Here is a 17,611-nt window from a genome sequence, read left to right as displayed (position 1 = left end):
CTTTTGCTTCAACAAACAAGGTATAATAAAGGAAACCATCAAAAAAGGAAGCGGCTGATAACAACATGGCGACTCTCTCGGGCTCTCCTGGGAAAGCAGGCCTGATCAATTCTAGGATGCAAGAGTACATGAAGAACTTGAATAAAGATTCACAGCCAGTCCTAAAACAAATATCGCCATCGAAAATGAACTCGAATTCTAATTTGAATGGGATCCTAGAGGGTAAAAAACCATCTCCGATGAGCTCACCAAGTCGTTTTATGGGCAAAGAAAACTCTCCAACCAAGCCATTACAGTTTAAGACATCTGATAAAGATGTAGCCAGCCACAATTCTAGTCCATTTCTCAGTCCAAGCTCGTCTAAGTTATCACCAAAGGATCGCGATTACCAGGAATTTTTGATCAGGGTTGAGGAAGCAAAACGGTGGATAGAGGCTATCATTGAAGAATCACTGCCCTCGGCAATTGACATGGCTACAACTAAATGCATGAGTGATGGTGTTTACTTAGCACAATTGGTTGCTAAAGTTAAACCCGAGCTCGTTAAAAAGATCATTCCACCTGGTAATAAGCTTATGTATGCACACACCCAAAACATCAATGCTTTTCTTGATCTGGTTGATTATGTCAATGTTCCAGATCTATTTAGGTTTGAACTTAATGACTTGTACGATAGAAAGAACATTCCAAAAGTCTTTGAGACTATCCATGCTACTGCCAGTATATTGGGGACCCAATACGGTTCAGTTATTCCTCCAATGCAGAATTTAAGTGGTCAAGTAAATATCTCGATGGAAGATGTTAAAACATGTCAAAGGAAGCTGCCAGGTGTACGTGCTTTCAGATCTTTCAATGAGTTCACATCAAGACCTTCTTCTCCAAAGAAAAGCTCTCCACAGAAGGGTTTGTTGGATTCGGCAGTTCCTCTCACTCCTACCAAACCCTCCAAACCCCAAAAATCGATAGAGATTCAAGAACCCATTGAGTTGAAGTCACCTCCTAAAACTCCAAATAGATACCCTTCTGCTATTGTACATGATATCCAGGACTTTTCATTAAAAGATATCGAGACCAAAACACCACATTTGTCTTACGACTCATTATCTAGCCCCCAAAGATTGACATACAGCCCCGATAGAACGTTTTCTTATTATTCACCAGGTGTTTCAAGACAACTATCTTACCGGACCGAAGATATTGGTTATTTCAACAGAAGAAGACATCAATGGGATTATGACTTCGATTACTATGATACTTACAGATATAGCAGCTCGCAGTACTCGCCAAAACGTAAAGAAAGAATGACCGAGGTTGAATTTCTAGATACATTGACACATCTACAAGCAGTATTGAGAGGATTGAACACCAGATATGATATTCATCTGAAAAAACTTACGCTAAAACACAAGGCAACTAATTTCCCAGAGTTTCAAGCACATTGTAAAGCAGTAGCCGTAAGGAAAGCTTTCGAAACTTTAAAAACCAAATATCAACCTGATGAATCCTTACCAGGACTACAGGCAATACTACGAGGTACCGTCATAAGAAATGAATTATATCAATTCAGATTGAGAATAATCAAGAAAGAACAACTTCTCTGGAAGTTACGCTCGCATCTAAGAGGAGTTGCCCAGAGAAAGCTAACTAAGAATAAACTACAGTATAGAGAAGCCCATGGGAATAATATTACTTCTCTACAAGCCATTATCAGGGCAATTATCAAGAGGCGAGAAGTAACTGCATATTCAAGTTTTGTAAACAGACATTCAAAAGAGGTCATAAAATTACAGGCTATTTCTCGCGGTAAAGTTATGAGATTAAATATGATCCAAGCTCAAGGTAGTACTTTACAGATACAGTTACAAGCACTGTTGAGAGCTGTTGTACAAAGAAATAAAATTAAAACATACGCTGCTGTTAGAGAAAGTACTGGATTCCAGCGGTTTGGTCCAATTTTGAAAGGCTATCTGGTGTCTAACAGGTATACTGTCGCTCCAACGAAGGTCACTAATGAAGTTGTTACTTTTAACGCTATTATAAAGGGTATGCTCACAAGATTTGCAATGGAATTGCTAATTGATATAGTTGAAAATAATGGAGCTTATGAATTTCAAGCAAATGTCAGAGGATATCTGGTTAGAAAGCACTTAGCGGACAAGATGAATTTCTACGAACAGAACAAAAAAGCAGTGATTTTAATTCAAAAGAATATTAAAAGATATCAAGTTGAAAGAGCTTATAAGGAGTTAATTTCTGCTACTTGTCCTAGCTTGAGTTCAGTCAGAAGGTTTGTTCATATTTTGAATCAATCAGACACAGAAGTCTTCTCAATGCAGCTGCAAAAACTAAAATCCAAGATAAATGATATTAATGAAGAGATTGGTGAAGTTGAATCATCATTACAACAGAAAACTTTGCAAAAAGATTGCCTGGAGAGTAGGGGAATTGATGTGTCAAAGTTCCTCACTATTGCAGGGCGCCAACAGCTCGAATTACATTTCCAATCTGTCAATACTGAAGGAGTTTCCAAGAAATTACAAAGCGTGTATGGAAAAGTAGGGTTCCTATTGCAAGTCGATAGTTATTACTGGAAAATGCTTTCAAAAAAGGATCCAAACTTCTGTTTGTCTAATATCCCTAAGATATATGCACCAATTCGTGGTAATATCAACGAGAGAGAAAATTCTCTTTACGTTAAAGTTATTGGTGATCTGATGTCAGAAGATATTGATGAATCCCCAACTTTAGATGCATTTCTCACTGAAGAGAATAGTTTCTGGGGTAAAGCACTTCAAGAATACCTAATTAATTTCAGGAATAAAGAAGTTCAGTTAGCATTCTCACAGCTATACAAATATCTTGATTCCGAAATGGTAGATTTTGAAAGTGATCCATCAATATTATATAGCAAGCTACATCCTTCACAGCCACCTCAAAGTCCTCAATTTGCGATTGAAGATCCACAAACTAATAGTCAATTCATAAAGAATATGACATCTCTGTGGGCAGCAGTAGACATGACCTGCGCCATCATTCAAAATCTTTCATCAACAAGGAATGAATTGAGGTATCTAGCTACTAAAGTGTGTCGATTGGCAGCCAATAAAGATTCGCACGAGAAATCCACTTTACAGGCAATTTCCAAATTATTGATAGATATTGTTGCATCTACAGTGCTACTTCAGAGGGAAAACTTTGGATCTGTAGCTCCAGGGCCTGGATATTATAAAAAGGCTCAGATATTATTAGATACATTAAATGTTGCTTTTGGCTTCAGAGAATTTGAAGGCTATTTCTCTCCACTTAACCAATATTCAACTCATTCGGAAGATCAATTCACGGAAACTTTAAAGGGACTACTGGTTGATCCTGAGGAGGTGAATGAGTATGAAACCATTGTTTATAGAGATATGGCTGACAGTGTGAAACCCACGATGATGGTGTATCATCAGACTTTTATCAAGATTATTGAAAAGTTAAGATCAGTTAAGGAAGAGCTTCCACATGACGATCCAATGGTTTTGCTATTGGATGAGATTCGGCAGGAGTTTGACAAAACATCAGTGAATGGCCATACTCAATTGACAATTAATTTAGATCCATCAGTGTTCAAGGTAACTTTGAATAACGGGAGAACTGATTTGATTTACAAAGAAGCCAAGCAAGGTATTTGTTATTTAATGCAAGTCGAAGAAGTCAACACAAACCTAACTGATCTTCTCGTTAGCGAGATCCTTCCCGAGGATGAGATAGCTTTTGAAAGTCTTCTTGCAGAGAATCCTAACATTGCAAACACATTATCTGATGACACAGGTACCATATCTTACACAGAATTTAAGAAATCACTTCTATACAGAGTCAAGGAACTTGCGGCTCTAGGTATACTTCAAAAAGAAAACAATTATCAATTCATTTTGGTAGATATCGCCAACACTATCAAAACGAGACCGAGAATTGAGGAACTAAATTGTAAAGAAATGAAGTTAATGACAGCTGTTTATAATGCACTTACAGAAAAACAGAGGAACTTGATATTACTGGTTGATGCATTAGATAAAGCTACCCGCAAAGCGATTGAAGCAATCCAGGCTCAACGTTCATATACTCCGCTCAAAAAAAGTGGGCTAGGTAACAAATTAAAGGATGCATACCACAAGACTCAAAAGAAAAACACTGATAGTAATAGCGGAATTTCTTACAAGTGGAGTAGCAAACAGTTGTTTGACCAAGGTATTTTGGTAAGAACATCTGGTTCAAGTCTTCAAAGCTCTTCTGTGAATTTCTTTGGATCTACTGGTCCAAAGGCACCTGCAATTGACTTTAAAATTTCAACAACTGATGGAGAAGTATTCGGTATAGAAATGATAGACATTAAAAACAGAACTCTGGATATGCATGCAGTAGTGAGGTTCACAGATTTAATTGCCAAAGAATCAATTGATTCAAAGGCTACTATCTCTCTGTTTGAGAAAAAGAACAAAACCGTAATGAGAGTGAGTAAATTGTTAGATTTACTTGTTCACTCATTCTTCAGGTAAGTGAACGGGACCGAAATGCCTTAAAAACTTATAATTGTAAACGTTACATATATACATGTATATTTATATTTTATCGTTGCGAAGTTAGGTTGTTTTTGTCTTCTTTCATTCATTCAATTATTGTCGCATCAGGTTCAGCTTGTGGTTCATTTGATAATCTAACTATACTCTGAACTTCCTTTATCTCTTTCATCCGCAAGTAAGTTATGCCTAATTTTACAAATCCATAACTGATGTAGAGTATAACACTGCATATCAAGCTATGTGCCATAGTACACTCATCTGGAGTTGAATTAGGGTACTTGTTGAGCAGCCACGCATTTATCTGAGGACAGTAGGCAAATAGTTTTTGGCCCAACCATTTGCATATGAAAGGCCAAGCGAGGGCAGCAACGAGAGAGTCATACCATTGAGATCTTATAATCAAATCAGAGGCCTCAACATTCCCCTGAATCAAACTTCCAGTTGAGTCTTCTGACGGTCTGCTTTGTTGAAGGATTTGTTTCGAAAGGAAGTATGGCTTGGTTTCTTGTATCCATACATTGTGAATTTTGTTTATCAAGGGGCGTACAAGAAGGTTATGGAGCCCTAATGCTATGCTATGGCAAGTGATAGAGTTTCTTAGAAGTCTTTGTCCCTGAGCATATTGAAGAAAGAAGTATGGGAACCCAATTTTAATGATTATAGGCATGTTTCCATTCCCGTTGACCATAAACAGATAGATTGGGAAACCGATTATACTGCACAGCTTGTGAGACGAAAGTGAAAGCAAACCTTTGAAGGAGTCAGCATAAACATCCAAGGCTTTGGTATTTGAAATATCTAGAAGCTTTCTTAAAGAGGATTCCGAAAAGAGAGTTCGTAGTTGCCATAGCCCAACCTTAAAAAGAGACTTCACTGGATTGAAGAAATAACTATGGAGAGTTAGCAATGTTGCTGTATATCTCGTAACATTACGACCTAAGGCAAACAGACTCAAGATAACAGATTTCGATCTATATTGTAACGCTGACGTTGTTTTCAATAACTTCTGTTTGCATTGAGGACAAGGTGGAATGTCTTGTGGTAGACCCCTCCAAAGATCGTCGTAAGAAAAGGAACTATCAGGTGCACTTAGACGAGCAAAAGCCCTGAACATTAAATCTCCAACACATATAAAACTAGCCCATGTTTGCCCTACTACAGGTATCATTTGTACCGTTTCAGCAAACCCGACCTCTCTTCCCATGTCTCTGTGTTTATCAATAAGGTAACACATTCGTCTGGAAACTTCCTCAGCAGTATTGATCTTATACGTATCATAAGTGTAGTAGCTACCTAGCTTAGACTTATTCAAGTCAAATATCCATCCTATAAGACACTTTCGATGAACTTGTAAGTTGCACCCACATTCGTGAACAATCCATTCATCTTTATCACACTCCGAATCTAAACACACCCAACAAACGTACTGTTTCTTCAACAGTTTATCAAATAGCACACGAAGCTGCATTGCTACCCACTGTGGAATACGCTTCTATATCGTTGAATCGGCTCACTTTGGCACCAGCAGTTTAACAATTTTTACCTTAGTTATACCTTTAACGTGTAGTTTTCGTTTATCTTAGTTACCGGAGTTTCTATTTTATACAAAGGATTAACAACACTTTTTAGCTTTTAAAACATAATGGCAAAGAACAGCTCGATATCATTTATTCCTAGCATTCTGATACGTGCTGTGACCGTCCATGGGGGAATTTTATGACTGTCTTTATCCATTAATATTTTACAGAATAAGAATTGGTACATAACAAGGTAGAATTACATATAAATGTGGTTGCTAGCTAACCTCCAAAGAGACCGAATAAACCCTTCTTAGTCCGTTTCTGTTCTCCTTGTGGCTCATCATGCTTTGGAGTTGCGGGCTCGGTAGATGATGCAGAATAGTCTGAGAAACTTGGAGTCTCGTCAGCAAAAGAGAAGTAGTTATAGGCCAAATCGTAGACAAAAGCCTTTGGAGGAACAGGCAATAGTCTTGGTCTTAGGGAGAAGATGTTGTCCAATGATACCTCCTTAGGACTTATGTTGGTGTCGATGATATCCACTAGTGATGGGGCGAACTTCAAAGACTTCTTTGGAACTTCTAGAGCCTTTTCGTGTTCGGCTAGGGCAATCACCGATCTCCATTTAGTAGAGATGAACTCTTTCAACGAATCGATCTTCTTCTTGGATAGAAGCACGGCTGGTAAAGAGATTTCATCCCAATTTATCAAGGATTCTTCTGCGTTTTCAATCAACTTTAGTCCGTTGTTGTGGATAGCTAGGGACTCGACATATCTCTTTTTTGATTGGTAAATGTCAGCAAGCAGCTTAGAAGCGAAGGATGTCTCATAATAAGTTTTGAGTAAAAAGATTTGATTGGTTAGATCGTTGTCCGAATACACACCTGGAAGGTCCATTAGTTGTGTTAGTAAGGACTTGAGGTTTTTCATAATGTGATCAACTTCCTTGTACTTGTTTAATCTGCTTGTGAACGATTTGTTGGCGGACCTGTCCCATTGAGCCAAAAGTGAGTCAAATAGCGAGTTGTCTCTTTCCACAGATGTGAGCATTGCATTGTACTGTAGGTAGGTCAATAAGATCTGATTGTTTTCTGTATTTTCTTCCAAGGTAGCCATGTATTCTTTTTGCAAATCTATAGCTTTGTTCCATTTCAATAGTTTATCATTCAAGTTGGATAATTTGTTAGAGCCTTTTAGGTCTTCCAAATCGCTGTAAACTTCGAAAACCTTACCATCCTCGATGGTAGCTGAGTACGATCTCCATGAGATCTTACGGCTTTGACTCTTGGTGCTCTCGGTTTCAGGAACTGAAAATGTGAATCCATGCGCCTGGAGCAACTCTAACAAGGCATCGTCCGAGTTTTCAGAGATAGCATTGGCGAAACGTAATTGTTGGTCCCTGGACGAGAAAGCATTAGCCTTTTCCTTGAAAATGTAGAGGTACTTGCTCTTGATCGCTTCTGCGACATCTTCCTTCAATAGCTTGGATTCAACAAGGAAATTGACACCGCACAAGGCCAATGACAAATGAGCAGAAATCTTTTCCGCATCAGCGTATTTCACTTGCTTCTTACCATATAGCTCATATTCGGTTCTCAATAACTTCTCATAAATCATAATTTCAGCACGGATATGCCATTTGTTCTTATCTTCGTCTTCGTCTTCCACTTGAGCAAGAGATTCCAGTCTATTGCAGTATTTGATCGCCTTCTTAATTCTTGCACGCATTAGCTTTAATTCGGAGCTTCTCAAAAATCCCCGACTCCTGCCGCCTGCCTTAAGGCTTTCGACATATGCCATGTCTCGTTCGGCTAGTAATAGCATCAAAAACCCATATAATCTGTTTCTTTGGTAGTCCTCAGGACCCACTTTCAAAAGCTTTTCTTGACCCTTGTAGTTCTTCGTGTCTTTGGAAATCAATCTCAAACGACCTCTCAATTGCTGTAGCTTATGGTTCACCTTCTTATGGTATTTCTGGTAGTCTGCAAACGACTCCAACATTAAGTCGGATCTAAACCCATACGTTACTCCTAAAGGCGAATATACCATCGTTTACTGCACCTATTTCAACCGGAGAAAAGTTACCTGTACTTTTGGAATTAGATTAAGTACCCAGATTTCGTTTAATAACGTCCCAGATATGCTTCAATGCTCCGATAATGACACCTTAAACACGTCTGTTCTTGTTGCTTCTTGTCATGAATCTTTCAAATCTTTAAAAAAAATTTTCAGATTTTTCAAGCATTTTAAGAACTAAGGGAAGATGAGGTTGAAAGTTATGGATGTAAACGAACATTTCAGACTTAAAACCCTCCTCAATTGATTTCTTAGTTGACTCATGATGATTTTCTGATTCTGCTCTTTTGTTTGATGGTAATTTGTGCCCCAGTCGAGGGTTGTTTGAGATCTGTTTTCTGTCCTAAAGCACAGTTAACCCTTTAAATTTAAGATGATTTCTATCATTTTCCACTCTATATGAAAGCTTTCAAATAGTTCAAAGAACAATGGAGAGGTAAATGATTAAAGGTATAGCAAATTCAGGTCGTTGATAGAGCCTGTGAGACCTCCAGGTGGATTTTCAGTGATGATAAATGATATACTAAAGCCAGTTTTTGCTGTTGGTGGTATTTATTGCTCATTTTTGACATGGGCTTTGTTGCAAGAACCGTTGAACACCAAGGTATGGCCAAACTCGGGTTGCACATTCCAATTGCCATGTATCGTGGCATTGACTCAAGCTTGTGTTGCCATGGTATGTGGACTGCTATATCTACGTCAAAAAAGGCCGGTGTATACGTTGTCGAGCTTTTGGAAAGATCATTATAAGGATATGATGATGATTTCTCTATCACAAGCCGTTGCGGCGCCATTGGCATCGTATTCGCTCAGTTACGTTGATTTTCTCACTTATATGCTTGCAAAATCGTGCAAACTATTGCCCGTTTTGATGGTTCATTTGGTGATATACCGTACGCCTATTCCAAGAACTAAGAAACTTGTAGCGGTAATAGTGACGCTTGGTATTACGATATTCACTTTGGATGGGAAAAAGACAGGCGCTAAGAAAGATGAAGAGTCAAAAAGTGTGTTAGGATTCGTGCTTCTTGGTATGAGTCTTTTCTTGGACGGTTTGACGAATGCAAAGCAGGACAAGTTGTTCCAGAATGCGAAACAAAAGATCAGCGGAGCACATTTGATGTTTGCATTGAACCTATTTTTGATTATGTGGAATGCCTTATATATGCTTTTATGGGATAGAAATCAATTAAGCAAGGGAGTCCAGATGTTGCATGCTGATCCGCAAATCGGCCGCTATCTTTTAGCTTATGCCTGTTGTGGTGCCGTTGGACAGTGTTTTATATTCTATACGCTTGAAAAATACGGGTCATTGGTGTTAGTTATGGTTACTGTGACGAGAAAGATGGTTTCCATGCTACTTTCCATAGTGGTGTATGGGCATAGCGTTTCTGTGCAGCAATGGGTCGGTATTTTGATCGTATTCGTAGGAGTTGTATGCGAGGCAACAGCAAAGAAGGGGAAAGGCAAACAAAAGAATGTCACTGCATCAAAGCCAAAGGCTTCCTAATGACTACATATATATATATGTATATGTATCTATGTATCTATAATTTTGCTAAACGCTTTCTTAATTCAGGGTCCCATGCATAAATGTAAAGTCCCTTGACACCCCGAGTAAGCAACACATTGATACTGTTCATGATAATTTTCGCTTTAACCTTCTCGACATCTTTAATGTTCTTCTTCTTGGTGAACCCGGCATGATCATCGTAGAATTCTGGTTTTAGCTTGATAGAATCCGTTTCCGCATCGTATCCAACGCTACGGCCAAGAATTACACCGGCCCAATTCAAATCAAAACCCTGAATGGTATACACTGAACCGACTTCGTCGATAGTATCGGCACGCTCTGACCATGGTGCAATGGCCCTAGGTGTGTATCTATCCCACCGGACCTTAAACGTATCGCCGCACTCAACGAAATAATCTTTACCGTCCAATCTATAAGGGAAGTCGTAAGTAGCCAGCATTCGGCATTGGCCGTACTTATCGTTCAGCCTTTTTAGCTCCTCGTACATAGCGCCACAATCATCCCAAATCTTGAAGTCGAATGTCGATTTGCCCTCTTTCACCGATGATGGCATTGGCAAAATCTTGCCAGTGGTGCTGATCTGCTGGATCCACTCTAATATATCTTTCTCCGCCACAACTCTAAATTGTTGTTTCAGCCTATACCATTTCTTATTCTCCTCTGGGAGTGCCTTGTAGTACTGCTGCAAAGTAGACCCATTACCTGGCTGATCATCCCAATAAGAGCCCATCCTGAGCGATTGTTTGGCATCAAATACTACAATCAGAACTTTGGCCAAGTCCATCAATTCTTCGAGATGGTTATCGCCATAGAATCTCTTGAAAGCATCCTTAGACGTAGCCAGAAGATGTGCCTCATCGACTATAATGACATCGCATTTGGCGCCTTCCTGCTTCTTCAATTGGTTTATTAGAGACGTAGGTCTTTCCAACGACGATTTCTTGATATATGGGAACGAACGGCTTATCTGATGGTACAACTTCAACATTTCCGGGTGGTTCACCACAAGATAGTTTTTGGTGTTCCTTAGAACTTCATTGGTCGACGTAGGCAGCGATTGTTTCTGCAAATCATTGAACAATGCGTTCAAGATCACTGACTTTCCAGTTCCTGCATCACCTTCTATAACGTACATCGACGTATTACGGCCATCGAATTTACTAATCTTGTCCTCAATGAACTGGAACACGTTATTTTTCAACTGCAATTGCTCATCGGATAGCTTGATATCGCTGAGCTTCTGGATGGCTTCAGAACGAACGTTTTGGGTAACAGTCTGTGCTCTATTTTGGCCTGCATTCTTGATACTCTTCTTGGCAACCTTAGTCATCGTTCGGATCATCAGTGGTTGCGAAAACGCACATAACAGCAGCAGCAACTACAAATCAATCGATTGACATCTATCATCCAAGAGCAATAACAAATGACGCAATAAAGGTCGAGAGTGTGCATATATATATATATAAACGCATCAGTTGACCGTTCGTGTTCTGCAAACCTTCGGACTTAGGAGATCAAAATAAAAAAAAGAAAAGTCATTTAAGCCCTCGAGTCCAAATGCCGAGAAGTATACATCCCATCTGACACATATTTATACATACACATATGGGTACATATATATGAGTGAGGCTTGGTGTTAATAGAGAGGTCCCGGAAGTGTACGATGGAATATTATACCATGAAAAGATTTAGGTTTTTCCTTATGTAAGGCATTCAATTTTTACACATTCTAAAACCCAATGCTCTGTTCAGTATCGAAATGACATTAAAAAGCTACAAACATCTAAAAATTGGGAGTGAACTTGCCTTCTAATAGCCAATTGACGCCCCCACAAATCTTATCTTAGCAAGTTAAACCATTGACCTTGAATAAACCATCCATCCAGCTCCTAAAAGCAGTCGAATTGGTATGATCTTCTCTCCATTGCCCCTAAACAGAGCTTTTATCTTAGAATTTCAGTAGAAAAAGCTTTAAACAGATCTCATCACTCTTCTTTACATATTAGAAAAGGAAAGGAAGACCTGGAGAATAAAAGAAACAAACAAAACAAACCAGAAGCAGGGTCTTGAGCGGTGTAACATCAACTATTAGGAACAAGACTCACTTCAGGATGAATATTAGAAACTTTTTGGTACCAGCTGGCAAGCCTTTTTCTGGGTTAGCGTCGGGATTAAGCATCTTTTTAACGTTTCTCTACTTGATCAACGTATTTGTTTACCCAATCAACGACCATATCATTCTAAAACCGGATTCTTTATACACATTTGATTTGAACAGGATCTCGTTGTATCCTTTGGCGCACCTTTCAATATTCCATTTGTTTTTCAATGTTATTTCAATTTATCCCATGATCTCTATGTTTGAGGAGTCTCATGGGACGCTATACACCGGGGTGATACTCAACCTTTTGGCTGTGTTTTCAGCAATTCCATACTGTATCATTGGGTCTGTGTTCTTCCCCAATGTGGAAGTTGGCGGTGCAAGTGGATGGTTCTTTTCGTTCTTGGGATACTTTGGGGTGAAAGAGTCCCGCATTCGTCCATCTGCAATGGTGACTACCAACCGTTCATTCCCAACGATCTACTTCCCATTGGCTCTACTTGCTATAACAGCGTTCTTGGTACCTGGGTCCAGTCTCCCAGGCCATTCAATTGGGCTTGCCATTGGGTACTTCATGGGGTTCAAGGAGAATGTGGTCGCAAAATTGGTCCCATCGAGCAACATATTGAAAAAGATCGAGACGTTTGCTGACCCATTGATCAACAAGATTCCATTCGGCATTAAGTACTACAGGGAAGTGGAGGTGAACAGAAGCTCGGAGTACAACTCGATCTACATCGGCTCTGAATCCACCCTACCGCTACACAGCACCACACAACCTGCACAACCTTCCCAGGCAACTCCATTCCAAGGCAACGGCAGAGTTCTTGGGGCTTGATACACAGGAATATGCACATAGCGTATTATATTGTACATATATACATTTTCTCTTTTTATTATATACTTATTAGTACTGCTGCTACTTACTTACTTACTCTCTATTTACAAAGGGATTCTTTTTTCTTTTTAAAAGCCATATTTACCAGATGGATTGATTGCCCGCTCATCATACGTTAACCTCTTCTAGAATATGCTTCCTCAAGATGTTCTTCTTGATATTCTTCTTCAACTCATGCGGATTTTCCAAGCCCTTGGACTTCAAAAACTCGTTGGCCAAAGACTCGTTCTCCATGTACTCACCAAGTCTAGCAGTGATCTGATCAATCTTAGCTTGCTGCTTCTTAACCTGAGCCTCCATGCTCACAATATCTAGCTGTAGTATTTGCTTCAGCGACTCGGGACTGAACTCCTCGATCCCATACCTCTTCTTGATCTCGCTCACAACTTCAGAATCCTGGTTCCCCTCAGCATACGCCTTTTGCAACGCACGGACATCCTTAAGAAGCGTAGACTCGATACCTTGCTTAGCTTGTCTTCTCTCCAAAAACTCCCTGGTCTTCTCATTTTCTTCCTTGGCTACATTCACCTTGGCTTGCTCATGGAATAACGCAAATTGCTGACCTTTGTTCCTGATAATCTCCGCAATAGAGAAGAACTTCCGCTTCGAAAGCGGCCTTGTAGCCTCAATACGAACTATATCACCTTCACGAGAAACCTCTGACTCATCGTGCACAAGGTAGTCCTTTCTATGGAACAATTCTTTATTGATACGCTTGTCGAAAACCTTCGTTTCCACACGCACTTTAACCGTCTTCTGCATCTTCCCCTGCGAGATGACCATCCCAATAAAATTTTGACGTGCCATCTTGAATAATTGTCTATAGTTTGAGCCGCTTACCAATCTCTGAAAACCGCTTCTTCGACGTCTAATCGCCTTTTTCTCTTCTTTCTGTTCGTCTTCTTCTTATTTGAAGCTTCATCTCTCTTCACATTGTAATGCGATTTTTCAATATTTTTCAGTCCGAAGAAGGAAAAAAAAAAAAAAAATCTAATTGAGTATTTCTGGTCACATGATCCCAAACCTCTGCTACTGTGACTGGTGTGACTGGTCCGTTACGAGGTGAAAGACCACATATCTTGTAGAGATGGGCGTTAAGGGAGACAGGTGTAGTGTATATAGTCCCTGTTGGGGGAGCAGTGAGAAAACAGTGGGAGGACAATTCCCCTAATGTTTTGAGCTCAAGCTGCCACGCCGAAAGGGTATAAAGAGGATCACCCATGACAAAGCAGTTGGTGTGTTCTTCCTCATATACTCTCCCAAGCCACTATTAATTTAATTTACCAACCTACGTTGGAATGACACTGCCACACTATGGCAGAGAGGCTGGGGGTCCAGAAGCAACAACATTGTCGGTTGTCGGTGTCAGCAACCGCTAACTACGTTCGTAGTGATGTTCCATTCGAGGGTCTGAAAGAATCTCAACAAAAATTGTATCCCCGGGTAATGTTTTCAACAAGCCTCATCAGTCAGCCTCTTCAACACATAAAAAGGCCCACAGTGACCGTTGGAAAGTTTTGCCTCCTACATGACAGCTTCGTGAAGCAAATTGTAGGTAGGCTCCTGCAGAAGAGGAGCGTTAATTGATATATACATATATATATATATATATATGTATATATAATATCTACTCAGAGGACAATGGGGATCACAACGCTGGATGAATATGGTACCGCCGCGCATCACGATCTAGAGGAGTGGCGGATGAGGTTTGTCAACTCCGATGGATTATTTGATACCACCAACATCAGTGAAGTAAATGAAAAGGTACAAGGGGAATATGTATTGATGCCAAGTCCTCCAGTGGACGGTGCGAAACATGACGTGTGGATAAGAATTTTGGCAGATGAGAACGATTACAAGCAATGGTTGATCGATCTGTTCAGATATCTTTATCGTTACAATATGGATGGTAACTTTACGTTTATGAATATGAAATATGGTTTAGGTGTTAACGAAAGCCATAAAGATTGGTTGGATCAGATCGAAGACTCATGCATTCGTATTACCAAGACACCATCGTGGTTGGAAAACGAGTTGAAGAGCATATATAACCCCAGACATGAATTCTTCACGGCTCTGTTACTCGCCAGGGAGAAGTACCACCATCAAAACATATACGAGGAAATCTTAGGTTTCAGACTACGGAGATATTATAAACTGGAGAACGTTATAAAGATTCTACAAGACTTCGAAAAAAGAATAAACGTCCTAGGGTTATACTCTTTAGGACAACTTCTATCAAGAAGAACAACCGAAGAACTGGAGTTTAAAAGGGATAGACATGGAAATGTATTTTATCTAGATGAACGGAACTTGGGGGAATTAATTCGGAAGATCAGAGACGAATTAGATCACGGTACAACCGCGTGTCTAAAGGATGTCGATACCAGAGTCCAAAATAAAAAATATAGGGCCAAAAGAGAAAAAGATAAATCAGGCAAAGGATCTCAGAAAATATCCTATTAGGAGAAGGCGATATAATGAAAAAAAAAAGTAGTTGCCATTATTACTATTTTTCCTCTCAATTGACTCTGCAAGCTGATTTGAAGATAATGCCTTTTTCAACGTCGGGCTCGTTGGTTCCAATTATTCAATCGATAGTGCTTTAGAATGCCCATAACAAGATAGAAGCACGTAGACCTGGTGTAGATCCTGACACCATCAAAGTATGTAAAAACTCGATCCCGGGTAACCCACTCCAAAAATTGAAACCTGTCAACAATTGCATGTCACATGACTAGAAAACATTGAAGATAATGGGTTACCCGATTATCGATTATTCCAGATCTCTAACTGTCATGTTTCAAGACATGTATATAAGCATGGATAATGACTAGTAGAAGGACACCTTCTACTGACTACATCTAGATAGATTAGTGATAGATTAGAAGAGAGATAGATAAGACTATGTAGACGAACATATCAATCAATCTCTGTATTAGACAAGAAATCGGGGTAATCTTTTAAAAAGATGACCCAGATTCAACATGGTAGCGCCGCGTATTACGATCCAGAGGCACACCGCAAGTTATTCACAGATGCGGATGGTCTCTTCGACACTTTGAATATCAAAGAAGAACTGTCTGACCAAGACAGAGAGGATGTGCCCAAGAATGAATTTAAGAAAATACCAAAATTTCCTGGACAAAACGCCAAACATAGCCTAAGAGTAAAAATAATTAATGATGAAAATGACTATAAGAAATGGTTAATTGATCTCTATCGATACCTTTATTACATCAATGCCGATGAAACATTAACGGCTGATAACATTAGAGACAATAATGGTTTTTCAAGTAAGCAAAGAGATTGGATAGAGTTAATAAAAAAATCATGTATCCAGATATCTAAATTACCAGAATGGCTGGAAAGTGAAATCAGTGATAGATACAACCCTGGAGACACACTTCTCGTTGCCCTATCAATTATGAGGGAAAAATATCATCCTAAGAACTTAATCCAAGAAATTGAAGGTTTTAGAGTCCATAGGAGATACAAGTTGGAAAACATTCATAGGATCTTACAAAATTTTGAGGAACGTATTAGAGTGGGTAGATTGAGAACCTTGGAACCTTTATTGGTTGGTCTAGTTTCAAGCGAGCTGCGCAATAAGCGAGACCAAAACGGGAAGTTACATCCGTTGACTGGACATGATAATGGACTGCTTCAAATAATTGGGGAGATCAATGAAACGATCATGAGTAGTAGCAACCAGTCTAACAGGACCGGAAGTGTGACTACACGAACCACAGATAAGAAGGTCCATAAACCTCCCAACAAATCTGGAATACAAAAGAAATGGATACATGAAATTCAGAATGCTAGACATACTGTCTCACAAGTTACCGCTTTTGAATTTACCACTGAGAGAAGGCTCCAGGTACAACCAAGTTCCAGTTTCCTCAAGTTCCGAACCACCAAAGGTGGATAAGAATCTTTATGTTACCGAAAAAGATTACAAGTCAAATGTGAAGAAGTTACAACAAGTAGTGGGATTATTATCATATGTTGCGCATAGATTTAGGTTTGAAGCAATATATCATGTCAATGTCTTAGCTCAATATCAATTATATCCTACAGAGGAAGTTATGAGATGGGCAAACGAACTCACACAGTACTTCTGAAACACCAGAGAGAAGCGTCTAGTGTGGAAGAAGAATAGAAAGCCTGTGGATTATGAATTTACGATAATATCTGATGCATCGAATGGTTCTGAACCCGAAGGAAAATCACGACTAGGATGATTTTACGAGATCTACGGTCATAAAATATCGGCCAGATCGACAAAATCAAGTTATGTGTGCGATTCATCTGCTGGTGCTGAAATATGTGCGATGAAAGAAGCTACGAAGTTCGACTTTGCAATAAGTGCATTGTTATTCACTTTAACAGGAAAGAGACCAAGAGTTAGACTACTATCAGACAAGAAAACCTGCTTTAGGTAGGATCACCAACCCTAACTCCACTGTGTCCCCATTTAAACCTACGTTTACAAGAACAATGGAATTAAGAGAAAAACATAATGAAGGTTTATGTGATTTTATCTATATCCCTACAGAACAAAACGTAGCGGATATACTGACGAAAGTATTGTCAGCAAGGAGATTCAACAGATTAACAAATGGATGGTTGACATAGTGCCTTTAAACATATCGAGTTACGGGGGTGTGTTGACGATAATGGGTTACCCGATTATCGACTATTCCAGATCTCTAACTCTCATGTTTCAAGACACGTATATAAGGGTGGTCAATGATTAGTAGAAGGACACCTTCTACTGACTACATCTAGATAGATGAGAGGAGATATAGAAAAGACTATGTAGACGAACATATCAATCAATCTCTGTATTACACAAGAAATCAGGGTGATGTCCTAAAAAGAAGAATAGGTTACCTGATTATATAATTCTCGATAACT

General features: G+C 39.3%; 8 protein-coding genes across 8 annotated transcripts; 4 read left to right on the top strand and 4 right to left on the bottom strand.

The window, feature by feature from the left end:
* Nucleotides 1-65: 65 nt before the first annotated feature.
* On the top strand, nt 66-4,538 carry IQG1 (Iqg1p; the record flags this gene model as incomplete). Its single annotated transcript, XM_022820332.1, has 1 exon — nt 66-4,538. One exon carries the CDS (start codon nt 66-68, stop codon nt 4,536-4,538), a length of 4,473 nt encoding a protein of 1,490 aa, XP_022676806.1.
* A 109-nt stretch (nt 4,539-4,647) lies between these two features.
* On the bottom strand, nt 4,648-6,030 carry KLMA_50341 (uncharacterized protein; the record flags this gene model as incomplete). The annotated part of the gene is made up of 1 exon (XM_022820331.1): nt 4,648-6,030. The coding sequence occupies one exon, from the start codon at nt 6,028-6,030 to the stop codon at nt 4,648-4,650; it is 1,383 nt and encodes a 460-aa protein (XP_022676805.1).
* Nucleotides 6,031-6,361: 331 nt separating this feature from the next.
* SRP68 (signal recognition particle subunit SRP68) lies at nt 6,362-8,128 on the bottom strand (the record flags this gene model as incomplete). Its single annotated transcript, XM_022820330.1, has 1 exon — nt 6,362-8,128. The coding sequence occupies one exon, from the start codon at nt 8,126-8,128 to the stop codon at nt 6,362-6,364; it is 1,767 nt and encodes a 588-aa protein (XP_022676804.1).
* Nucleotides 8,129-8,663: 535 nt separating this feature from the next.
* On the top strand, nt 8,664-9,665 carry HUT1 (UDP-galactose transporter HUT1; the record flags this gene model as incomplete). The annotated part of the gene is made up of 1 exon (XM_022820328.1): nt 8,664-9,665. One exon carries the CDS (start codon nt 8,664-8,666, stop codon nt 9,663-9,665), a length of 1,002 nt encoding a protein of 333 aa, XP_022676803.1.
* A 37-nt stretch (nt 9,666-9,702) lies between these two features.
* On the bottom strand, nt 9,703-11,031 carry KLMA_50338 (uncharacterized protein; the record flags this gene model as incomplete). Its single annotated transcript, XM_022820327.1, has 1 exon — nt 9,703-11,031. One exon carries the CDS (start codon nt 11,029-11,031, stop codon nt 9,703-9,705), a length of 1,329 nt encoding a protein of 442 aa, XP_022676802.1.
* A 769-nt stretch (nt 11,032-11,800) lies between these two features.
* Nucleotides 11,801-12,628, top strand: RBD2 (putative rhomboid protease RBD2; the record flags this gene model as incomplete). The annotated part of the gene is made up of 1 exon (XM_022820326.1): nt 11,801-12,628. One exon carries the CDS (start codon nt 11,801-11,803, stop codon nt 12,626-12,628), a length of 828 nt encoding a protein of 275 aa, XP_022676801.1.
* Nucleotides 12,629-12,796: 168 nt separating this feature from the next.
* On the bottom strand, nt 12,797-13,495 carry MRPS17 (mitochondrial 37S ribosomal protein uS17m; the record flags this gene model as incomplete). The annotated part of the gene is made up of 1 exon (XM_022820325.1): nt 12,797-13,495. One exon carries the CDS (start codon nt 13,493-13,495, stop codon nt 12,797-12,799), a length of 699 nt encoding a protein of 232 aa, XP_022676800.1.
* Nucleotides 13,496-16,497: 3,002 nt separating this feature from the next.
* KLMA_50335 (transposon Ty1-H Gag-Pol polyprotein) lies at nt 16,498-16,815 on the top strand (the record flags this gene model as incomplete). Its single annotated transcript, XM_022820324.1, has 1 exon — nt 16,498-16,815. One exon carries the CDS (start codon nt 16,498-16,500, stop codon nt 16,813-16,815), a length of 318 nt encoding a protein of 105 aa, XP_022676799.1.
* Nucleotides 16,816-17,611: the final 796 nt, after the last annotated feature.

This window comes from Kluyveromyces marxianus, chromosome 5 (assembly GCF_001417885.1).
Source record: "Kluyveromyces marxianus DMKU3-1042 DNA, complete genome, chromosome 5".
Taxonomy (NCBI): domain Eukaryota; kingdom Fungi; phylum Ascomycota; class Saccharomycetes; order Saccharomycetales; family Saccharomycetaceae; genus Kluyveromyces; species Kluyveromyces marxianus.
The sequence above is the reverse complement of the archived record's forward strand: the minus strand, read 5'-3'. Positions and strand labels throughout refer to the sequence as shown.